This window comes from Bos javanicus, chromosome 6 (genome assembly GCF_032452875.1).
Source record: "Bos javanicus breed banteng chromosome 6, ARS-OSU_banteng_1.0, whole genome shotgun sequence".
Classification (NCBI taxonomy): domain Eukaryota; kingdom Metazoa; phylum Chordata; class Mammalia; order Artiodactyla; family Bovidae; genus Bos; species Bos javanicus.
In genome coordinates, this window is record NC_083873.1 from 59,350,059 (window position 1) to 59,374,001 (window position 23,943).

General features: G+C 40.8%; 1 protein-coding gene and 1 pseudogene across 4 annotated transcripts in view; one reads left to right on the forward strand and one right to left on the reverse strand.

The window, feature by feature from the left end:
* Positions 1 to 3,867, reverse strand: part of PDS5A (PDS5 cohesin associated factor A) — a 133,809-nt gene extending 129,942 nt beyond the window's left edge. For 2 of the 4 annotated variants that reach the window (XM_061421177.1, XM_061421180.1), the window contains exons 1-2: positions 3,567 to 3,654; positions 2,742 to 2,919 (exon numbers count right to left, since the gene is read on the reverse strand). In XM_061421177.1, the coding sequence (XP_061277161.1) occupies positions 2,742 to 2,879 (138 nt within the window). In that variant the 5' untranslated portion in view covers positions 2,880 to 2,919; positions 3,567 to 3,654. Of the gene's footprint in view, positions 1 to 2,741; positions 2,920 to 3,566; positions 3,655 to 3,775 lie in introns of those variants that run through there. The other 2 variants (XM_061421178.1, XM_061421179.1) reach the window with 2 other exon arrangements.
* An 11,438-nt stretch (positions 3,868 to 15,305) lies between these two features.
* LOC133249150 (nucleosome assembly protein 1-like 1) overlaps positions 15,306 to 23,943 on the forward strand; it is a 36,831-nt pseudogene continuing 28,193 nt past the window's right edge.

A 23,943-nucleotide genomic window follows, 5' to 3' on the forward strand; every position in this document is an offset into this window, starting at 1 on the left:
AGTAAACAAACAGATGTGGTATTCATGAAGCTTACAGAGAAGCTGAGGACACAAACCAAATAAACACAAGCATAAATGTAATATCACATCTGTAACAAGTGACATGAAGGGATTAAAAGAGTATATAACAGGAAATCTAAGAGATTTCCCTTAATGAAATGGGAGGAAGAGTACATATATGGGTTACATAATTTAAAATCTGTCTAGGCAGAAATGAACATGGCATGTTTAAGGAATTGACAGAATGGTAGTGTAATAGATGTAAAAACAAGAGTAGTTCCTTGAAAACAGAAATGAAAACTTATAAAATACAAAAGTATGTCTTAGCTTTTTCAAAGACATACTCTAAGAATTACTTTCAAGAAACCTTGAAAGCATCACAATAGTTTCTCTCTAATGTTAAGAACACAAAATGCTGTCCCATATTTCCCGGCAAAAGACCAAGTTAACTCTCAATGATTCCCTTCCCCTTTTCATTTTACTGTTTTCCACTGCATGATAAAAATCACAGCTTCCTTGATCAACTTCCTTTAGATTCCTTACAAGAAAGCAGCCATAAGAATAAAAAGATACATGATGCTATTGCCCTGGCTCTGCCACTAACCAGTCCCATGACTGATCTTGGTAAATGTTATTTGGCCACTTTGGGTCTAACTTTTATTATTTGTGAAATAAAAGGAGTTCTGGAATTTCTTTTAGAATCCTTCTAAATGTTAAATGCTTGTTCCATTCTCAAAAAATGAAGAAAATGGACTAAACACCTCTGAATTCTACTGACCAGGGTTTTACTAGACTTTAAGCCCTCTTCCTCACAATATTTGAACACTGTTGCTATAATAATAATAAACTACTGAATTTATACAAGTTACCCACAAATAACACAAAAATTATCAAAAATATAGTTAGATATTATTTAAAATCTATACTAGTAAGACAGTAATACTTTTACTAAACATGGATCCCTAAAAAGTACAGCATGCATTGGTGGTACAGTGGTGAGCATAGCTCCTTCCTAAAAAGTACAAAGTCAAAATCGCCTTACAAAGGCAGGAGGAAGACAAAATTATAAGAATTCTTGAAAAAACAGCATTTTAGCAATAGGACATTCAAATTGATTAATATGTATATCAAATTTAACTTCCAAAAGACCTGATAACAAATGAATATTCTAACCATATGCTCATTCTAGACTGTCAATTTAGTTAAAAAATACTTCTGACATTTAATCTACTTTCAAACAGAAGATGTATATACAATCATAACTTTTTAAAAACCAGATTATCCATCACCAGAATTCAAGGTTTCCATATTCTTAATATGAAAATAATAGAAAGATCTACGATTTTACTTAATCTGTATTTCATAATTCATATTTCAGCATCTCAAAAATTTAAAACAATAATAGTACAACCTTAAGAAGCATCAATTAAGCACCCCCACTTCATATACAATCTTTAGTATCAAGATTTATTTTGATATAAGGTATTGTGTCCTATTCTTTTCAAATGGGCAGCAAATTGTAGGATCCAACTAGATTTTTAAAAACAAACTACAGGAACACTTTTAAATATTAATCACTCACAACACTGTAAACATTTACCAGGCACTATACTAAGTTCTAACAGCAAAGGGGCAAGATTATTTTCTAAAATACATTTCAACAAGTTGCCCAAGGGGAAGACTGGCATGGTGCCAATATTGTTGCTTTCCTCACCTTCCACACACTCCCAACTGATCAGTAGAACTCTGAAATGTCTCTTGGATTGTTCCCTATCTCTCTATTCCCACTATCATAGCCCCACTTCATGATTTCAACATCTTTGACCTAGACTACAGTTTAACAGTCTCCTAGCTGGACTCCCCGTCTCCAGTCTTCTCCTATTTCAATCCAGCCCCCAACGGTGACCAAAAAAAAAAATGTCTTCAGCACTGCCAAATGTTCCTTAGGGGTCAAAGATGCCATGGTTGAGAATTACTGCATCAAGCTGATCCCTTAATAAGAGTAACACTTACTCTGTAAGGCTGTGGCCACAATCTATAAGCATGCAACAGAAAACAAAAAATTAACTTACCTAAAGGTTGAAACTTACAACCTTCACGTTAGGACCACCATGTTTAAAACTAAGCTGACGCCTTATAAAATAAGCCATAATCACTGTCCCTAAAACCCCTTTGAACATGTGGAAATAAGCCATCACTCTACTTCAAGCCTTTTTGAAAAGTCAGTACTTTCTGTTAAAGTTTAATTATACTACTTACATATTTAAGTTTTTGGATATTAGAAAATTGTGATAATTTTTAAAATGCATTTTGCACTTATATCTGTCTCCTAGAAGCTGATGAAAACCTTCCTAGGCAAATTATTGCCTACCTTTAAAGCTGCAAGCTATTTTGAATAGTATTCTCAAAAATATTCTAGACAAAAAACCTTAAAAAATACTCGAGTTTTTATACTTAGAGAAAAAAACAGTAAAATTAAAAAATATCACATACATAACCCTTTTAATTTCCCATAATGATTATGTCCTTAACAGAGATACTATTCAAAGATACAGCCAAGACAGAACAATACCTTTCAGAGGACGTAAAAGAAAAGACGTAAAATATCTTAAAAACAAAACAAAACAAAAACCTGGTAGGTGAAACTTAAGGCCAGACCCAGCAGAGCAGTAATACCCCAAGACAGAGCACCTCCGACCACAAACGTCTGAAGTGTGAACATTCTGTCCAGAGAAACTTACCTTCAGTCGTTTGATCATTTCGTCCGTGGTGATCTTGTCGGTGATCTCCTTTACCCCCGGAGGGTAAGCGATCTTCCCGTCGGCACTCACGACGCCACAGAGGGCAGTGGCAGGCTTGGGCTGCGCGGTGAAGTCCATCCTGGGGGACAACTTTTCTTTCACAGTCCTCTACCGGCCTCTATCGGTCAGAAAACAAAAGTTCAGCGGGAAAGGGGCGACTTTGTAACCTCTTTTTTCATTTCAAAAATCCTAATCTGCAAAGGATCCTTTCTCCAGGGAGGCCGGGGGCTCGGCGGCTGCCCCCCTACCCGCTCGTTCCCGGGGCTTAGACCCTGGTGGCCGCCTTGCCGCCCCCACCCACGCGGGCCCCGCCAACCCGGGGCCCTCTGGGCTCCCCGGCACCGGCGGCCGCGGGAAGCGCCGAGCAGAGCCAGGAGTTTCCCATTCCTCCTTTCACAATGAAATCCCACCCCCAATCACCGAGGTCCGAAGTTTGGAGGCTTTGAGAGCCCAGCGAGGCCCCTAAGGCCCCGGCTCGGTCAGAGAGAAGCCTTGAATCCCCACCCGGCCGGTCCCCTCCGGGAAAGGAGACGCGAGGCCTATAGGGCTCGGCTTAGGCCGCAAAACTAGGGACCCAACGGGACCTACACGCAACGGCGGCTCCTGGGAACCTACGCCCTTGCCGGGCAAAGCTTCGGGACCCTGGGTGTCCTCGCCACGCTCCCGCCCCTCCCGTGTCTCGGTCCCTCACCCCCGCGGGAGGGGAAAACAAGCTGCCCTCCACCCCGAACCCCAAGCCAGGAAGCGGCTGACGCGGCTCCGCACTTCACATTTTGTTCCTTCAACTTCGGCTCAGGGACCCCGGAGGATTCTCTCGCCCCCGGCCACTCGGCGCAGTCCGGTGCCGCCGAGGCCTTATCAGCACCTCCAGGCAGCCCCGCCGGGCCTCAGTCCTGCGCCCCCCCTCTCCGGTCTCCCCTTCCGTCCCCTCCCTCCCCAGCCGAGGGCGGGAGCCGAGCCGCCGCCGCCTTTACCTCCTCCTCATGCGGGCGGAAGGTGCATCGAGCGCCCGGGCCTCTGTCAGGTGGTTGCGCCGCCGCCCCTCTCCGGGCTGCACACAAAGCGGCTCCGCGGGTCCCGCCGCCGCCGCCGCCCGCCCCGGAGCGGCGCTGGGGCTGGCGGTGCCGAGGAGGAGCAGTCGCCGCGGGGGGAGACGCGGGGCGAGTGAGAGCTGGGTGGGGAGACACTGCCGCTCTCCGTCTGCCAGAGGAAGAGCAGCCTCGGAGAAGGCTCCTCCGGGAGCGTGTGCGCGTGTGTCCGCCCCGGACCCCGGCTGCCCGCCCGCCAGCACCTCGCGCCGGCCGGGTCCGCCGACCCGGACCCGGACGCCCCTAGCAGCGGCGCGCGCGCGGCCGTCCGTGCTCCCGGCAGCCGGCGCCTCTCGCACACACCGACGGGTCACGCGAGCGGTGCGAGAGCACGCGAGAGCAGGGCGCGCGCCTCGCTCCCGCCCCTTCCTCCGCCGGCCTTGCCTCCGCCTCCCTCGGGCCTCAAGCGGCGGCGCGCGGGGCAAACAGCGCCGCCACCCGGTTGGCGCCAAGACCTGCCGCACCGAGCGCCTTCGGGAGGACCGGACCCAAAAGGCGAGCAGAGGAGGAGCCTGGCTGGCGGGAAGCGACCGGGCGCCCACGGCCTTTTGGGGCCAAGTTGGATGAACGGAGTTTATTACCGTTTGCCGCGGAGATGAGTTCATGACTTTTGGGATTCATCCTGAACGACGTGGATGGAAATGGTTGAAAAATGGTTAATTACTCGGTGATAATAAACTGATTTCCTCCCTAGGGACAGATCTGCAACCTGAGGAAAAGTTTTGCAACATGGCACAACGTGTGCTGCTCATTATTGTTTTTTTTGACAGCCATCAGAGTTTGCCCTCTCCTCTTTACATGTCTAAAATTAATATTTTGAAAACTGCAAAATATGTAAATTGCACTGAGTCGAGTAGTTCTCAAAGAATAGACGAAATTTCCTGGACTGCACTCCCAAACCTAGAAAATGAGGATTTCTGAGACTGGAATTCAGAAATAAGCCTGTTTACAAACTGGATAACTAAGTCTTATGAATATGGAGTAACTAATTTAAAAAAATTTTTTTAATATACCAAAAGATAGCTTTTTCTTTCATCCAAAGGAAAACCCAATGCAGTGGTGTTTGAACAGTTTAAAATAAAAAACTGAAGCAAATGAACTTTGGGAGCACATATAAATTTCCAAAGATGAAGTTAAAAAGAGAAAATAATTTGAAATAGTCTGCAGCTCTTGAAACTGATCAATGCTGTAGTTTAAAATGATACTGGATTATTTAAATTATTCTTAATGGATGTTAATTGGTCTTTTCCACATTCTTTGTTTGATCTTAAAAATATTAAAGGTGCTGCCCTCACTGAATTGCTTTTCAAGTAATATACAAGGAAGCAATTATCTCAGAATCTAACACACCACAGTTGCTGATTTGCTAGAATTATGCCCAAAAGTCAGTGCTTTGTTTAGACATTTAGGGCAGAATCCATTAAGAAAGCTTCATCCAAATTCTTAAACTGACCAAAACCTACACTGTTTTTAGGCTCTCTCACATATGATTTTTAAAAATCTGTCACATTTAAATAAAGAGTGATTTTTATTTTCATTCTTGCCATTAGTAATTTACCCATTACTAAATGGAGTTTTGTATATATCCATAAAGTTGTAATTTTAATTACCTACATTGTTAATACTGTTTGATTTTATTAACACTCAAAAGATAGTAAGCCCTAAAGATCGTAACACATAAATAGGTTGAACTTATAAATTCTAAATTGCAGGAATTCTGAAATTTCTGTTTTTATTTCCTTTTTAAAAACATTTCCACTTACAGTAAATGAGAAGTGATACATTCATTTGTGAACAATTATGTGAAGAGGGCCTACTATACAAGGTATTGTTTTGAGCACTGAGAATAAAGTCTGTAGTGGGAAAGAGAACAAAGATCCCTGCCTGTTGTGGTAGAGCTTAATTTATTGGTGGAGAGATAGACAAAAAAATAAATAGTTATGGAAAAATAAAGTATAGAAGAGGGGGGATGCAGGCCACATACAACATTTTAGGCCTGCCTTTGAAAAGACTTCGGCACATACTCCGAGAAGGAAGTGCTTTAAAAAGAGAAGTGATATGATTCATGTTCTATGATCTAGGCAATCTTGGACAAATTACTTAATCTTTCTGTGCCTGATTTTCCTCATCCGTAAAATAGGGATAATCGTTTTTATTTTAGAGGGTCATTGTGAAGGATAAATAAATTAACATTTGTAAAGTGCCTAGAATAGTAACTGGTTCAGTTCAGTAACTAGTTCAGTTCAGTTGCTCAGTCATGTCTGACTCTTTGCGACCCCATGAATCGCAGCATGCCAGGCCTCCCTGTCCATCACCAACTCCCGGAGTTTACCCAAACTCATGTCCATTGAATCAGTGATGCCATCCAACCATTTCATCCTCTGTCGTCCCCTTCTCCTCCTCTCCCCAATCCCTCCCAGCATCAGGGTCTTTCCCAATGAGTCAACTCTTCGCATGAGGTGGCCAAAGTACTGGAGTTTCAGTTTCAGCACCAGTCTTTCCAATGAACACCCAGGACTGATCTCCTTTAGGATGGACCAGTTGAATCTCCTTGCTGTTCAAGGGACTCTCAAGAGTCTTCTCCAACACCACAGTTCAAAAGCATCAGTTCTTCAGTGCTCAGCTTTCTTCACAGTCCAACTCTCACATCCATACATGACTACTGGAAAAACCATAGCCTTGACTAGACGGACCTTTGTTGGCAAAGTAATGTCTCTGCTTTTGAAAATGCTGTCTAGGTTGGTCATAACTTTCCTTCCAAGGAGTAAGCGTCTTTTAATTTCATGGCTGCAATCACCATCTGCAGTGATTTTGGAGCCCCTCAAAATAAAGAAGGCAATGGCACCCCACTCCGGTACTCTTGCCTGGAAAATCCCATGGATGGAGGAGCCTGGTAGGCTATAATCCACGGGGTCGCTAAGAGTCAGACACGACTGAGCAACTTCCTTTTCACTTTTCACTTTCATGCATTGGAGAAGGAAATGGCAACCCACTCCAGTGTTCTTGCTTGGAGAATCCCAGGGGCGGGGGAGCCTGGTGGGCTTCCGTCTATGGGGTCGCACAGAGTCAGACACGACTGAAGCGACTTAGCAGCAGCAGCAGCAAAATAAAGTCTGACACTGTTTCCACTGTTTCCCCATCTATTTCCCATGAAGTGATGGGACCAGATGCCATGATCTTATTTTTCTGAATGTTGAGCTGTAAGCCAACTTTTTCACTCTCCTCTTTCACTTTCATCAAGAGGCTTTTTAATTTCTCTCCACTTTCTGCCATAAGGGTGGTGTCATCGGCATACCTGAGGTTATTGCTGTTTCTCCCGACAATCTTGATTCCAGCTTGTGCTTCTTCCAGCCCAGCGTTTCTCATGATGTACTCTGCATCAGTTCAGTTCAGTTCAGTTCAGTTCAATCGCTCAGTCGTGTCCAACTCTTTGCGACCCCATGAATCTCAGCACGCCAGGCCTCCCTGTCCACCACCAACTCCCGGAGTTCACCCAGACTCACGTCCATGGAGTCAGTGATGCCATCCAGCCATCTCATCCTCTGTCGTCCCCTTTTCCTCCTGCCCTCAATCCCTCCCAGCATCAGAGTCTTTTCCAATGAGTCAACACTTCGCATGAGGTGGCCAAAGTACTGGAGTTTCAGCTTTAGCATCATTCCTTCCAAAGAAATCCCAGGGCTGATCTCCTTCAAAATGGACTGGTTGGATCTCCTTGCAGTCCAAGGGACTCTTAAGAGTCTTCTCCAACACCACAGTTCAAAAGCATCAATTCTTCAGCGCTCAACCTTCTTCACAGTCCAACTCTCACATCCATACATGACTATTGGAAAAACTATAGCCTTGACTAGATGAACCTTTGTTGGCAAAGTAATGTCTCTGCTTTTCAATATGCTATCTAGGTTGGTCATAGCTTTCCTTCCAAGGAGTAAGCATCTTTTAATTTCATGGCTGCAGTCACCATGTGCAGTGATTTTGGAGCACAGAAAAATAAAGTCTTGACACTGTTTCCACTATTTTCCCATCTATTTCCCATGAAGTGATGGGACCAGATGCCATGATCTTCATTTTCTGAATGTTGAGCTTTAAGCCAACTTTTTCACTCTCCACTTTCACTTTCATCAAGAAGCTTTGTAGTTCCTCTTCACTTTCTGCCATAAAGGTGGTGTCATCTGCATATTTGAGGTTATTGATATTTCTCCTGGCAATCTTGATTCCAGCTTGTGTTTCTTCCAGTCCAGCATTTCTCATGATGTACTCTGCATAGAAGTTAAATAAACAGGGTGACAATATACAGCCTTGACATACTCTTTTTCCTATTTGCAACCAGTCTGTTGTTCCATGTCCAGTTCTAACTGTTGCTTCCTGACCTGCATACAAATTTCTCAAGAGGCAGATCAGGTGGTCTGGTATTCCCATCTCTTTCAGAATTTTCCACAGTTTATTGTGATCCACACAGTCAAAGGCTTTGGCATAGTCAATAAAGCAGAAATAGATGTTTTTATGGAACTCTCTTGCTTTTTCCGTGATCCAGCAGATGTTGGCAATTTGATCTCTGGTTCCTCTGCCTTTTCTAAAACCAGCTTGAACATCAGGAAGTTCATGGTTCACATATTGCTGAAGCCTGGCTTGGAGAATTTTGAGCATGACTTTACTAGCGTGTGAGATGAGTGCAATTGTGTGGTAGTTTGAGCATTCTTTGGCATTGCCTTTCTTTGGGATTGGAATGAAAACTGACCTTTTCCAGTCCTGTGGCCACTGCTGAGTTTTCCAAATTTGCTGGCATATTGAGTGCAGCACTTTCACAGCATCATCTTTCAGGATTTGAAATAGCTCCACTGGAATTCTATCACCTCCACTAGCTTTGTTCGTAGTGATGCTTTCTAAGGCCCACTTGACTTCACATTCCAGGATGTCTGGCTCTAGGTCAGTGATCACACCATCGTGATTATCTGGGTCATGAAGATCTTTTCTGTACGGTTCTTCTGTGTATTCTTGCCATCTCTTCTTAATATCTTCTGCTTCTGTTAGGTCCATACCATTTCTGTCCTTTATCGTGCCCATGTTTGCATGAAATGTTCCCTTGGTATACTTAATTTTCTTGAAGAGATCTCTAGTCTTTCCCATTCTGTTGTTTTCCTCTATTTCTTTGCATTGATCGGTGAAGAAGGCTTTCTTATCTCTTCTTGCTATTCTTTGGAACTCCGCCTTCATATCCTTATATCTTTCCTTTTCTCCTTTGCTTTTCTCTTCTCTTCTTTTCACAGCTATTTGTAAGGCCTCCCCAGACAGCCATTTTGCTTTTTTGCATTTCTTTTCCATGGGGATGGTCTTGATCCCTGTCTCCTGTACAATGTCACAAACCTCATTCCATAGTTCATCAGGCAGTCTTTCTATCAGATCTAGGCCCTTAAATCTATTTCTCACCTCCACTGTATAATCATAAGGGATTTGATTTAGGTCATACCTGAATGGTCTAGTGGCTTTCCCTACTTTCTTCAATTTCAGTCTGAATTTGGCAATAAGGAGTTCATGGTCTGAGCCACAGTCAGCTCCTGGTCTTGTTTTTGCTGACTGTATAGAGCTTCTCCATCTTTGGCTACAAAGAATATAATCAATCTGATTTCGGTGTTGACCATCTGATGATGTCCATGTATAGAGTCTTCTCTTGTGTTGTTGGAAGAGGGTGTTTGTTTTGACCAGTGCATTTTTTTGGCAAAACTCTATTAGTCTTTGCCCTGCTTCATTCCGTATTCCAAGGCCAAATTTGCCTGTTACTCCAGGTGTTTCTTGACTTCCTACTTTTGCATTCCAGTCCCCTATAATGAAAAGGACATCTTTTTTGGGTGTTAGTTCTAAAAGGTCTTGTAGGTCTTCATAGAACCGTTCAACTTCAGCTTCTTCAGCAGTACTCTGCATAGAAGTTAAATAAGCAGGGTGACAATATACAGCCTTGATGTACTCCTTTTCCTATTTGGAACCAGTCTGTTTTTCCATGTCCAGTTCTAACTGTTGCTTCCTGACCTGCATACATGTTTCTCAAGAGGCAGGTCAGGTGGTCTGGTATTCCCATCTCTTTCAGAATTTTCCACAGTTTATTGTGATCCACACAGTCAAAATCTTTGACATACTAAGCTCTACATAATTTTTTAATATATGTAAAATGAAGGAGTAACTCTAGCTGCTAGGCTGAAAATGAGATGCAAATGTAGAAGTAAGATAACCAAGTATAAGACTACTGCAAAAATTCCAAGGAGAAATGGTAGGACTGGGTAATAACAGTGGATATGATGAAAAAAAAAAGGAGTTAAGAAAATAAGGTGACTCCAAAGTTTTTGGCCTGTGTAGCAAAGGATGAAGTTATCTTTAACTGGGAAGGGGACTACTGTGCTTGGAATAGCTTTAGTCAGGATGTCTTTTAGAATCTAAGTTATTCAAAAGTTAATTTAACAAACAGTTACTGAGTTCCCGTTAGGCATTGTACTAGGCACTCGGCAAATATTTAGAAAAGAAGAAGACAAATTTCCTGCTCTTGACAGGATCAGAGTCTAATGGAGGAATCACAGACATATGTACCATAATTCGAGGCAAGGCTGTGATTTATTCTACAATAGGGATTTAAATTGTACTGTTTAAGAGCCTTAGAAAGGAATGCTATGGGAACTTCCCAAAGGGAGGGGTATTTGAGGCTGGGCATTGGATGGTGAGTTGTTACTGAGTAGTTGTTGTGGGAAGAGCAACAGCTAATAGAGACAACCACAAGGTGAAAAAAGGCTTGGAGATAATTAAGTGCAATTTCTTTCTGAAGAAAAGACTTTGGTGTGATTAGAACAATAAATGTATAAAAGAGTGGGTTGACTTTGTGAGCCGTATTCTGCCCTCATATAATTTCCACCAGCCCCCCTCCCGTATACACATGTACAAACATACAAACTATATACAAAATGACATCCAATGCAGCTTCAGGACAAACTCCTAACCTCCTATTTCAATCATCTTACTGCTGCTGCTGCTGCTAAGTCGCTTCAGTCGTGTCCGACTCTGTGCGACCCCATAGATGGCAGCCCATTAGGCTCCCCTGTCCCTGGGATTCTCCAGGCAAGAACACTGGAGTGGGTTGCCATTTCCTTCTCCAATGCATGAAAGTGAAAAGTGAAAGTGAAGTCACTCAGTCATGTCCGACTTGTCGCGACCCTGTGGACTGCAGCCTACCAGGCTCCTCCGTCCGTGGGATTTTCCAGACAAGAGTACTGGAGTGGGGTGCCAATCATCTTACCAACCATAAATTCTTCCTACATAGAAATTCTAGATCCAAACTCTGGGGTACCACAACAATGGAAATGTTCCACAGTTGCTTTGTCCAGTAGGTCCTAACCACATGCAGCTACAAAACGCCTGAAAAGTGGCCGATGAAATGGAGGAACTAAATTTTTAATTTAATTAAAAAAATCTAAACAGTGATAATGGTTGCTATATTGGACAGTGCAGTTCTAGAGAACAGAGTTTGTAGGAGTGATTGACAGAACATGAGGGTAGAGGATAATCTGTGTTCGCACTAAATACTGCAGAGGTTGAACACAGTGGCAGTTTCAAAGAAAGAACTGGGGTAATAGGAGACTAAAGCCGTTTATAGTGAAAGTGAATGAAGGTAAAAATACCAACAGAAAAAAAGCAAAAATATCTAAGACATTTAATGCAGATTTTATAAATATGTGTTTTCTATTTATCTGAAATTCTTTATTTGTTTTTCAATTTAAAATGTAACTAGCTAACTTTATCCTGAGTAATTTCACAGATTACAAATTTGAAACTTCTATGTACCTCTGGTCCCAGAGAAATTTTAATGATATGTCATAATTAGTGTGAAACTAAAAAAATGGTATTTTATTTTAGAGTCTTCCAGATATCCCTGACAGCTTGGCTAGAACAAATATATCTAGGCACAGGATAATACCATATCTATCTGTGGTGAATGAAATGAATTTTACATGTTTCACTGATGACTAAAAATATAAAATCTGAATCATTTTGGCTTAGTATGATCAAGATGTTAATGATTAACTTGTTTGTCATAGTAATTTAAAGACTTTATTTGAATCCTCTCTGATATCTTTGGCTTGATGTGCTCTCTTTTCAATTTAAAGTGTGAAAGCTGACCTGCATCATTAATTATATTAGCTTTCTTAAAATTGTTTTTATCAAAATTAAGTATTATTTAGCAAACTAAGACTAAATATTTTCAAATACAAAAGAAACTACAGATATAAACAACTTGGGTAAATCTTAGTGACATAATATGATAACCTGTTTATAAAGTTCAAAAGCAAGGCTCAAGATGTTGGTTACCCCTGGAGTACAAGGGAAAGCAGGGAACACAGGAAGACCACATGGGAAAATGAATATATAGACAGATATGTTCTTGTTAAAGCTTTCTTCTTGGGTGTAGTGGTGGCTTCATATATGTTCATTATGTGATAGGTAAATGGATGGATGAATCAATGAGGGCAATCCATGGGCCAAAAAGGGATGTGTTTATAACCCAAGTGATGTTCAGTCGCTCAGTCGTGTCTGACTCTTTGTGACCCCATAGACTGCAGCACATCAGGCTTCCCTGTCCTTTACCAGCTCCTGGAGCTTACTCAAACTCATGTCCATCAAGTCGGTGATGCCATCCAAACATCTCATCTGTCCTCTGTCATCTGCTTCTTCTCCTGCCTTCAAATTTTCACAGCATTAGGGTCTTTTCTAGGGAGTCAGTTCTTTGAATCAGGTGGCCAAAATATTGGAACGTCAGTTTCAGCATCAGTCCTTCCAATGAATATTCAGGGCTAATTTCCTTTAGGATTGACTGCTTTGATCTCCTTGCTGTCCAAGGGACGCTCAAGAGTCTTCTCCAATACAACAGTTCAAAAGCATCAATTCTTTGGTGCTCACCCTTCTTTATGATCCAACTCTCACATCCATATATGACTACTGCAAAAACCAAAGCTTTGACTAAACTGACCTTTGTAGGCAAAGTAATGTCTTTGCTTTTTAATATGCTGTCTAGGTTTGTCATAACTTTTCCTCCAAGGAGCAAGCATCTTTTAATTTCATGGCTACAGTCACCATCTGCAGTGATTTTGGAGCCCAGGAAAATAAAGTCTGTCACTGTTTCCGTTGTTTCCCCATCTATTTGCCATGAGGTAATGGGACCGGATGCCATGATCTTCGTTGTTTGAATGTTGAGTTTTAAGCCAGCTTTTTTCACTCTCCTCTTTCACCTTCATCAAGAGGGTCTTTAGTTCCTCTTTGCTTTCTGCCATAAGGGTGGTGTCATCCTCATATCTGAGGTTATTGATATTTCTCCTGGCAATCTTTATTCCAGCTTGTGCTTTATCCAGCCCCGCATTTCACATGATGTACTCTGCATATAAGTTAAATAAGCAGAGTGAAAATATGCAGCCCTGAGGCACTCCTTTCCCAATTTGGAACCAGTCTGTTGTTCCATGTCCAGTTCTAACTGTTGCTTCTTGACCTGCATACAGGTTTCTCAGGAGGCAGGTGAGGTGGTTTGGTATTTCCATCTCTTTAAGAATTTTCCAGTTTGTTGTGATTCACACAAAGGCTTTAGCGTAGTCAGTGAAGCAGAAATAGATGTTTTTCTGGAATTCTTTTGCTTTTTCTATGATCGTTGGCAATTTGATCTCTTGTTCCTCTGTTACCAAGTGTTATGATTAATCTTATTCAGGGAAGCTGAAATCCAGAGAGAAAAAAGACAAGCCTAAGAAATTTTATATTACACTTTAATATTAAAAAGAAATTTTATCCCCCAGGGCTTACCTATTGGTTCAATGGTAAAGAATGTGCCTGCTAACGCAGGAGATTCCCCTGGTCCTGAAGAACCCCACATGCCTCAGACCAACTAAGCCTGTGCACCACAATTACTAGCCTATGAACTGCAACTACTGAGCCCATTCACCACAACTACTGAGGCTGTGCACCCTAGAGCCCATGCTGTGTAACAAGAGAAGCCACGGCAATGAGAAGACTGTACGCCACGACTAGCGAGAAGCCCCTGCTTGCCACAACCACAGAAAGCTTGGCAAAGCAACAAAGACCCAGCACAAAAATAAATAAAAAAAAAAAATAATAATTTAAAAAATTATATCCCCCAAAGTCAAAGAAATTCTTTCCCCATGATAATTTTTTTCTAATGGTGGTAGTAAAATGAAAAATTATTTGGAATTATATTTTACATGAATGCCACTTTGCAGCCCTTCCTTAAATTGCTAGTATTTGGATGATAAGTGATTATAAAATTGAAGAATTGTCAAGGTAATTAAACGTTCAATAATCACATTAAAGTGTATTTTTATTATGAAGTCTGGGATTCCAGCCTCTTAATGTTTTATATGACTAAAATATAAGGGAAAGTAAACATATGACAAATACTTCATTATGGTAAAGGCAGAAGAGATTCATTTATGGAACTATGTTAGAGAGGATAATCATTGCCTCCCTCCTGCAAACTCTTTTAAGAGTTGTTCCTATCGTCAGATCAGATCATATCAGTTGCTCAGTCATGTCCGACTCTTTGTGACCCCATGAATCGCAGTACGCCAGGCCTCCCTGTCCATCACCAACTCCCGGAGTTCACCCAGACTCACGTCCATCGAGTTAGTGATGCCATACAGCCATCTCATCCTCTGTCGTCCCCTTCTCCTCTTGCATTCAGATCCTTATGTCTTTCCTTTTCTCCTTTGCTTTTTGCTTCTCTTCTTTTCACAGCTATTTGTAAGGCCTCCCCAGACAGCCATTTTGCTTTTTTGCATTTCTTTTCCATGGGGATGGTCTTGATCCCTGTCTCCTGTACAATGTCACGAACCTCATTCCATAGCTCATCGGGCACTCTGTCTATCAGATCTAGGCCCTTAAATCTATTTCTCACTTCCACTGTATAATCATAAGGGATTTGATTTAGGTCATACCTGAATGGTCTAGTGGTTTTCCCTACTTTCTTCAATTTAAGTCTGAATTTGGCAATAAGGAGTTCATGGTCTGAGCCACAGTCAGCTCCTGGTCTTGTTTTTGTTGACTGTATAGAGCTTCTCCATCTGCTATATATTTCCTCTCTTTCTCTTTCCCTGCCTCTCTCTGTACCCTGCCCCGCCATGCCTCCCCTCCCCCACAGCTGACTGAGCCTGAAGTGACTGAGCTGAGCCAAACAAAATATCATGAGAGGCTGTGAACTAAAACTCAGCAACAGATGGAACTTTTAGCTGAATTATCAATGTAAAACAGTAAAGGTCTTCAGCTTTCTACATAAGAGTATGCTAAGGAAAACAGAGCTGTCCTAATTTTTGTCCCAACTGTTCAATTTTTCTTGGACTCCACATAAGCGTTGTTTCCTTACAGTAAAATCTCTTTCACTTGAACAATGCGAGTAAATTTCTGAACTTTAAATACCAAATATGACCTGATTTAGAAATAACAATTGGACTTCATGAAATCTTTACCATGATCCACAAAACTAGCTTGACTGGGTCAATTTTGTTGTTCAGTTGCTAAGTTGTGTCTGATTCTTTGCAACTCCATGAACTGTAGCCTGCTGGCCTCTTCTGTACATGGGATTTTCCAGGCGAGGATACTGGATGGGTTGCCATTTCTTCCTCTGGGGATCTTCCCTGGACAAGGGATCAAAGCTGCATCTCTGCATTGGCAGGTAGATTCTTTACTACTGAGCCACCAAAGCCCAGACTGGGTCAAACAGCGCCCTCCAAATTAACGTCTACTTGGAACCTCAGGTCATGACCTTATTTGGAAGTAGGGATTTTGCAGATGTAATTAGGTCCAACGAAGTCATACTGGATTAGGGTGGGCCCTAAATCCAATGGCTGGTGTTATAAAAAAAAGACAGGCCAGGAAGAAGGCCAGGGGATTAAAGAGGCAGAGATTGGAGTCAAGCAGCTGCAAGCCAAGGAATGCCAAGGATTTCCAGCAAACACCGGAACTAAGGAAAGAGGCAAGGGAAGATTCTTCCCTTGAGCCTTCAGAAAGAGTGTCACCCTACTGACACCTTGATTTCAGACTTCCAGCCTCCAGAACAAGAGGAGAATGAATTCCTGTTGTTGTAAGCCGCTGCACTGATGGTACTTTGTTACAACAGCCTTAGGAAATTCACACACCAGCCATATGTAAAATCTGTCCTAAAGGGGGTTAGTAGCTGGAAAGAAGTAAAAGCATTTTACCTTCTGTAAAACAAATTTCATCACTCTTATTTTTGGACCTAACATTTGCTTGTTTTTGAAAGAGAAAATTTGTAGAACATTTATATATAAATGTTATATAGATAGATGTTTATATATAATTGTTCTGTATATGTTGTTCCCTTGCTAAATCATGTCCAATTTTTTGCAACCCCATGGGTTGCAGCACGCCTGTCTTTCACTTTCTGCAGGAGTTTGCTCAGATTCATGTCCACTGAGTCGGTGATACTATCTAATCATTCATGTCACCCGCCTCTCCTCCTGCCCTCAATCTTTCCCAGCATCAGGGGCTTTTCCAGTGAGTTGACTCTTCGCATCAGGTGGCCAAATTATTGAAGCTTCAGCTTCAGTGTCAGTCCTTCCAATGAATATTCAGGGTTGATTTCCTTCAGAGTTGACTGGTTTGATCTCTTTGCTGTCCAAGGGACTCTCAGGAGTCTCCTCCACCACCACAGTTCAAAAGCGTCAATTCTTTGGCACTCTGCCTTTTTTAAGGTCCAACTCTCACATTCATACATGACTACTGGAAAAACCATAGCTTTGACTATATGGACACTTGTCAGCTAAGTGATGTTTTTGTTTTTTAAAAGTGATGTCAGAATTTTTTACGCATATATACAGAATCTAGAAAAATGGTTCAGAAGAATTTATTTGCAGGGCAGCAATGGAAAAACAGACATAGAGAATAGACTTATGGACAAGGAGAGAGGGGAGGAGAGGGTGAGATGTGTGGAGAGAGTAACATGGAAATTTACATTACCACATGTAAAATAGATAGCCAACCAGAATTTGCTGTATGTCTTAGGAAACCCAAACAGGGGCTCTATATCAACTTAGAGGGGTGGGATGGGAAGGGAGATGGGAAGGAGGTTCAAAAGGGAGGGTATACCTATGGCTGATTCATGTTGAGGTTTGACAGAAAACAAAAAAATTCTGTAAAGCAATTATTCTTCAGTTAAAAAATAATTTAAAAAAATGATGTCAGTGTTTTTTAATACACTGTCTAGGTTTGTCATAGTTTTTCCTCCAAGGAGCGAGTGTCTTTTAATTTCATGGCTGCAGTCCCCGTCTACAGTGATTTTGGAGCCCAAGAATATAAAATCTGTCACTGTTTCCACTTTTTCCCCTTCTATTTTCCATGAACAGATAGGACTGGATGTCATGATCTTAATTTTTTGAATGTTGAGTTTTATGCCAACTTTTTCACTCTCCTCTTTCACCTTCATCAAGAGGCTCTTTAGTTCCTCTTCACTTTCTGCCATTAGAGTGGTACATCTGCATATCTGAGGTTGTTCATATTTCTCCCAATAATCTTGATTCCAGCTTGTGACTCATCCAGCCCAGCATTTTGCATGATGTACTCTGCATATAAGTTAAACAAGCAGGGTGACAGTATACAGCCTTGTCGTACTCCTTTCCCAATTTTGAAACAGTCAGTTGTTCCATGTGAGGTTCTAACTATTGCTTCTTGACCTGCATACACGTTTATCAGGAGACAGGTAAGGTGGTCTGCTATTCCTATCTCTTTAAGATTTTTCCACAGTTTGTTGTGATCCACACAGTGAAAAAACTTTAGCGTAGTCAATGAAGCAGAAGTTTTTCTGAAATTTTCTTGCTTTCTCTATGATCCAGTAGATGTTGGCAATTTGATCTCTAGTTCCTCTGCCTTTTCTAAATGCTGGTTGTACATCTGGAAGTTCTTGGTTCACGTACTGCTGAAGCCTAGCTTGAAGGATTTTGAGCATAATTGTACTATCATGTGAAATGAATTCAGTTGTACAGTAGTTTGAACATTCTTTGGCACTGCCCTTCTTTGGAATTGGAATGAAAGCTGATCTTTTCCAGTCTTGTGGTCACTGCTGAGTTTACCAAGTCTATATGTATATATATATATATATATATATACATATAAATGTAATATATATATATATGTAGAACATTTATATAAATGTTCTATGTCTTATACAAGTAAAATGTAGAACATTTGTAGAACATTTATAAAGCCATAAGTGCATTTTTCTCAGTTATATTAAGTTTATGAGCCTCAATTTATCTGTGGAATCTGCGTTTTCATTTTCCCATTTTCTCACATTCTTAGGAAATAATAATATGCAAGAAAATATTTAAGTAATTATACAACTAAGATGTAGAAACTGCAGAAATGGAACTTTTGTTTGGCAGACAGCTCCACCATGCTTTGGCTCAAAGTATTCGTTGGCTAACACAGAAAAGTACAAAATGGAAATTTTAAAAGGAGTACAGGGATGAGAATATATAATGTACTAAATGAGGTTGTACAAAAGTGAATGGACTAAAGTTAATGTCTGGTTGTTTAATAATCAATTGGTTCTTTTCATTATGTCCACTTTATTAACTAAGAATTTTCATCAATGCAGTATTTTCTGACTTAGAACTATCAAATGTCATTACTCTAATTGGCAGATTATAAGACTAAGTAACAGAACATCAAATTTCTAGTTTAACTGGAACTGTAACCACATCAGAACTGGTACCAGCACCATTTTACTTGTCCAAGGAATGTGTCAAGAATTTGTGTAACTTTTGCCTTCTGAATTTTTCCAAGTAGTTCCAGAAACTGAATAGTTTTTGGAATGTGGACTACCTAGATAAATACTGTTTTGGAAAAACTCTTCAGAGTTCAATTATGCATAGACTTGTCCAGAGATTAAAGAAAATTAAATAGTGGATCTGTAGAAAATTTAATAAGAGCTGTTTCACCTTCTAATAATACAGGTTTATTATGATTTTCAGGAGATAGGAAGTTTCTTGTTAATTGAATTTTTTGACAAATTGAAACTTAATCAGAAAACTCCTTTTCACTCAGTTGACTATATTACTAGAATACAACAGGTTTATTTTCATTCTTTAGGAAGAATAGGATAGTGAACATAAAGGAAAATATTTGGTGTTTGAACATAACCCCTAGTGCTTCAGTGTTGATAATCTGAAAAACACTTAAATTTGCAAAATGTGGGTGTAGAATCAGAGACTGATTGAACCAAACGTGTATGCGATAAAATCCACACCTAATCAGATAAAGTACCTGAATTGCTTGGCACAGTACCCGGCACATGGTGTACTGAGACTAGAATTTTCCATGAAAGTTAGTTTCATCTCTGTATATGTATTGAGGTTTTTATTTGACTTTGCTTTGAATACAACAGGAGAGGCCAGTTAGGAACCTCTGTCAAATTGGGTTTTGCTACCTTGATCCACTTAGCGCTTACTGTGTGCAGGTTCTAATACTAAATGTTGAGGATGCAGAGGTGGATAAGATACAGTCCCCAACTTCAACAGGCAATTTGAAGTTTCCCTGTGTTATTATGTTATTACTATATTTGCATGCTTTTGTGCTATCTTAACTTACTAATTTGGAAAGCAGAAGTCTGGACAAAAGACAGAATGAAATTGGGGAGATGGTGGGGCGTGAAGAATTTTCTTAGGTATAAGCAAGGAGAAAATATTCACCATTATTGTCTCCTGTTAATGGGATTATGGGATATGGCTTTCTCTTTCTTCATATTTTCACCTACTTGTCAAAATTTCTAAAAGTATGTTCAGATAAAAAAAAGTTTCAGAATGCTTAAGACTGGAAAATGAATTTATTTTTAAAACATGACAGATAAAATCCGCACCTAAGGAGATAAAGTACCTGAAGTGCTTAGCACGGTACCTGGCACATGGTGTATGCTTAATAAATGTTAGCTCTACTGTCAATATTATTATCATTATTGCTGTAAGTTAGTTCACTTGGTTGCAAGGAATGAAAGAAACTAACTGTAGCTAGTTTAAGCAAGAACTAGAGAGAGAGGCAGACAGATAGATGGAGAAACAGGGTGGTATCCCAGGGAACCCAAGAGCAAAATTACAGCTAGGCCTCAAGAAAGAAATAGAAATAAGAACTGAGGCACTATCAGGATGCTATCGACTTTCCTCTGATACCTGCTTCATTCTTTGCTCTTTGAAGAGGCTCCTTTCTTTGCTTTTCAGTTCACATGACTTGCAGAAGAGAATCATCCATCTTCTTTACAACTCCTTCATCTTAGATCAGCCCAGACTAAACTAGCAGCTCTTAGTTCAAATTGCAAAAGCTAAGGACAATACATTTACTTCTTTTTTCTTTTACCTGTAGCCCTTATCATCTAGCATACTAAATAATTCATTATTTATTATGTTTATTGTTTATGCTTTGTCTCTCCAGGTGCCCATAACTGGTCTCATCAGCTGGGGCCAGGGGGGCAGGGTCATGTCCAAAACATACTTTCTAGATGAGTCACCACTAGTGGATTGGGAGACCAACAGCAATTTCCAGAGAAAGGAAAGGTTATTGAAAGGAAAGGAAAGGAAAGATCTCCTCCAAAGGTTTATCTTGTTGAAAGTAGTACCAAAGCAGTATTCTTTATATTTATACACTTCTCTCCTGACACAAACACAAAGTTCCCAAGGTATCCACCAACTTGTTGGGAAAAAAAAACTCTCCTTTAGCATCAGAACTAATTATTTAAATGTAATTTTCAAAGGTTTGACTTTTTTAATCTTAAATATAAAAAACATTCGCATTTTAATAAATAATATTTAATATATAGTAATAAGTTCAAATTTTACAACACAGTATCTTTTTTCATACAATAAAACAGAAAACTATTATCTTCTAGATACTTCATTTCTATACTCTATCTGCATCTCGGATTCTCTCACTGTTAGTGTGACAAGACAGACATCCTTTTCCTCCCTGTATGCTGTTCCCTTCTTGGGGCAGAGCACATACCATGGGGAACAGAAGGAGCGTTTGGCAGTGTTACTGTATGCAGAGGGAGAGACAGAGGCCCCCTCAGAATATTAACACATGAGAGAGTTCAGTTTTTGCAATGTGAAAAGTCTGATTATATATACTCCACTGATAGGATTTGACACAGTCCAGGTCTCATCTAAAGGGGAACAGCCTGTACCAGAGGTAGAGAAGAAGACATAAGATCATGGGGAAAGGGTGCAAGTGTCATGACAGGTTATGAAAAGGAAGGGTGGGGCTAAATGGGAGGATTGGGCTTCCCAGGTGGTGCTGGTGGTAAAGAGCCTGCCTGCCAAAGGAGACATGAGACATTGGTTCAATCCTGGGATTGGGAAGATCGCCTATCCCAGGAGGAGGAGGAAATGCTGGAGGAAATACTCTAGTATTCTTGCCTGGAGAATCCCATGGAAAGAGGAGCCTGGCAGGCTACAGTCCATGGGGTCACAGAGTCAGACACTGAAGTGACTTAGCACACAAGGGGGAGGATGCTTCTTCTTTATTGATAGGGTGGTTCTGTGGACTTAGATGGAAGAACCCCTGTCCACCGAGCACTGGAGAAGCTGACATGAAAAGAGTGCGTGCTCAGTCTCGTCTGATTCTTTGAGATCCCATGGACTGTAGCCTCCCAGGCTCCTCAGTCCATGGGATTTCCCAGGCAAGAATACTGGAATGGGTTGCTATTTCCTTCTCCAGGGGATCTTCCTGACCCAGGGATCGAACCCACGTCTCCTGAGTCTCCTGCACTTGCAGGAAAGATTCTTTTATTACCACTGGGCCACTTAGGAAGCCCTAGTGAAAAGAGTTAGAGGGACCCTTTCCAAACCCTTACTCTGTTGTGAGTCTGGGGAGATGACACTAACTTAAAGCAAGGTACTGTTGTGTACATTCTGCTAGATTGCAAGCCATGTGAGGGCAGAAATCTGTGTTCATATTGTTCATGATGTATCTCAAATGCCTAGAACAGTGCCGGGCACCTGATGGCACTTGATAAATACTTGTCCAATTGATTAAAAAAATTCTGGATTATGTGTCTACGCCTGACTAGCTAACAATATAGATTTTAATCTTGGGCTATACCACTGCTATCTTCCCTAGGCATGGTTCTGCTGTTTCACTAGAAGTGAATATTTGTCATACATTTGCCATACATTTGTCAAGCGATGTACAGAAGTAGAGGAGCAGCAGAAGGAGACACTTTACAGGACACAACAAAGTATTAAACTGTTCGCACTATTGTATCTGACACCATTCCAGACATAGGAGAAATTAAGATCAACAGTGTAGCAGAATTAGATGTTTACAATATTATTAAAAAAAATGTTAAATATAGAATCAGTTGCTCTCTTCTTTCCTTTTCCCAGTATTTATCCAGTCAGGTCAACTCTGAAATGGATTGTCTTGACATAAGACCCAGGAGAAATGGAAGAGTGTTACAAACGGACAATAAAAAAAAAAGTTTTTCTAAAAGTGTCATTGCTTCAGTGATGGATGACAATATAAAATACATGTAAATAAATAGCTTCTTGGGCTTCCCTGATGACTCAGTCATAAACAGTCCACCTGCCAATGCAGAAGACATGGGTTCCTTCCTGGATCCGGGAAGATTCCACATGCTGCATAACAGTTAAGCCCGTGAGCCACAACTGCTGAAGCCTGCGAACCCCTTAGAGCCTGTGCTCCTCAATAAGAGAAGCCACAGAAATGAGAAGTCCTCCCATCACAACTAGAATAGCCCCGGCTCGCCACAACTAGAGAAAAGCCCATGCAGCAATAAAGATTCAGCACAGCCCAATATAAATAAATAAAATCATATAAAAATTATTTTTAAAATAGCTTCTTATTGTATTTGGATGTGAAACTGCATAGGCAGAATTAAAGGTATTTTATTACTCGGTCAACTGACCTGTTTTAATATTTGAGGCTATTGCTCTGAATTTAAAAATTTTGAGTTCTGGACTGAAGTTTTGGTAAGTTTTCTAAAAAACTTTCCTTGGCTCAATGACTTGCAAGGTTATTTCAGTGAAATAGATACTTTAGTACTTATTCATGATGCACCCCTCAACTGACTCCCACAAAGGAATGAGACATGGTGCTCATGGCTAGACAATAATCACCTCTTACTGTAGCCACCAAGAGCTTTGTTACTGAACCAAATATGTCAATCCTGGCTTTTCACTTAGGATAAATTTTCTCACCAGGAACTCCTTCTGCTTTCTGGCAAATAGGATTCTTTCAGCTCTTCCCATCAGGTTACTAGGTATTGCCAGACATAAATATAGTGGACAAAGCTTAGACTGAGGCTAAGCTAATACATTATTGTCATCATTTTACCTATGTGTAGTTATTCATAGTTTTCATCTCCAATATCTTGTTTACTGCGTCAACAACTCAGAAAGGTAGGTAGAAATGGATTAACTATAAAACTAACGAAGTTTAAATTTCAGTACCTTCTGGGGAGGACCCTAGTGAAGTCACACAGTCAGAAGAGTTTGTAAAATTTGCAGTTTTTAACCACAACAGATTTAGACGATTGCTTCTATCCACTGTGACTACCCTTCCATACCACTTTTCTGAGAGAGACTGGAGTGTCCTTAGGTATTCTGGGGGATCTGGCTGAGGGGAAGTTGGATTTGGTACATTTAATTTGGATTTAGCAATGGGGAATTCCCTGGAGGTTCAGTGGTTAGGACTCTGTGCTTTCATTGTGGAGGGCCTGGGTTCCATCCCCGAGTGGGGAACTAAGATCCAACAAGTTGCATGATGCAGTAAGAAAAAAAACAAAATGAAAACAAAGCCAGACAAACCAAACCAACCAAACTAAAAAAAAGTAATTTGGATTTAGCAAAATACGTTTATGTGGTTTGCAATCACTTTTATGTACAGTTAACTTATTGCCAATTGTCTCAGCATAGGAATGGCTTTCTGGAACTCTCCCTCTGCAAACTGTTGATGAATGTTAACAATGCAAAGTTTTAAAGGTTTGTCATTGAACAAGGAAT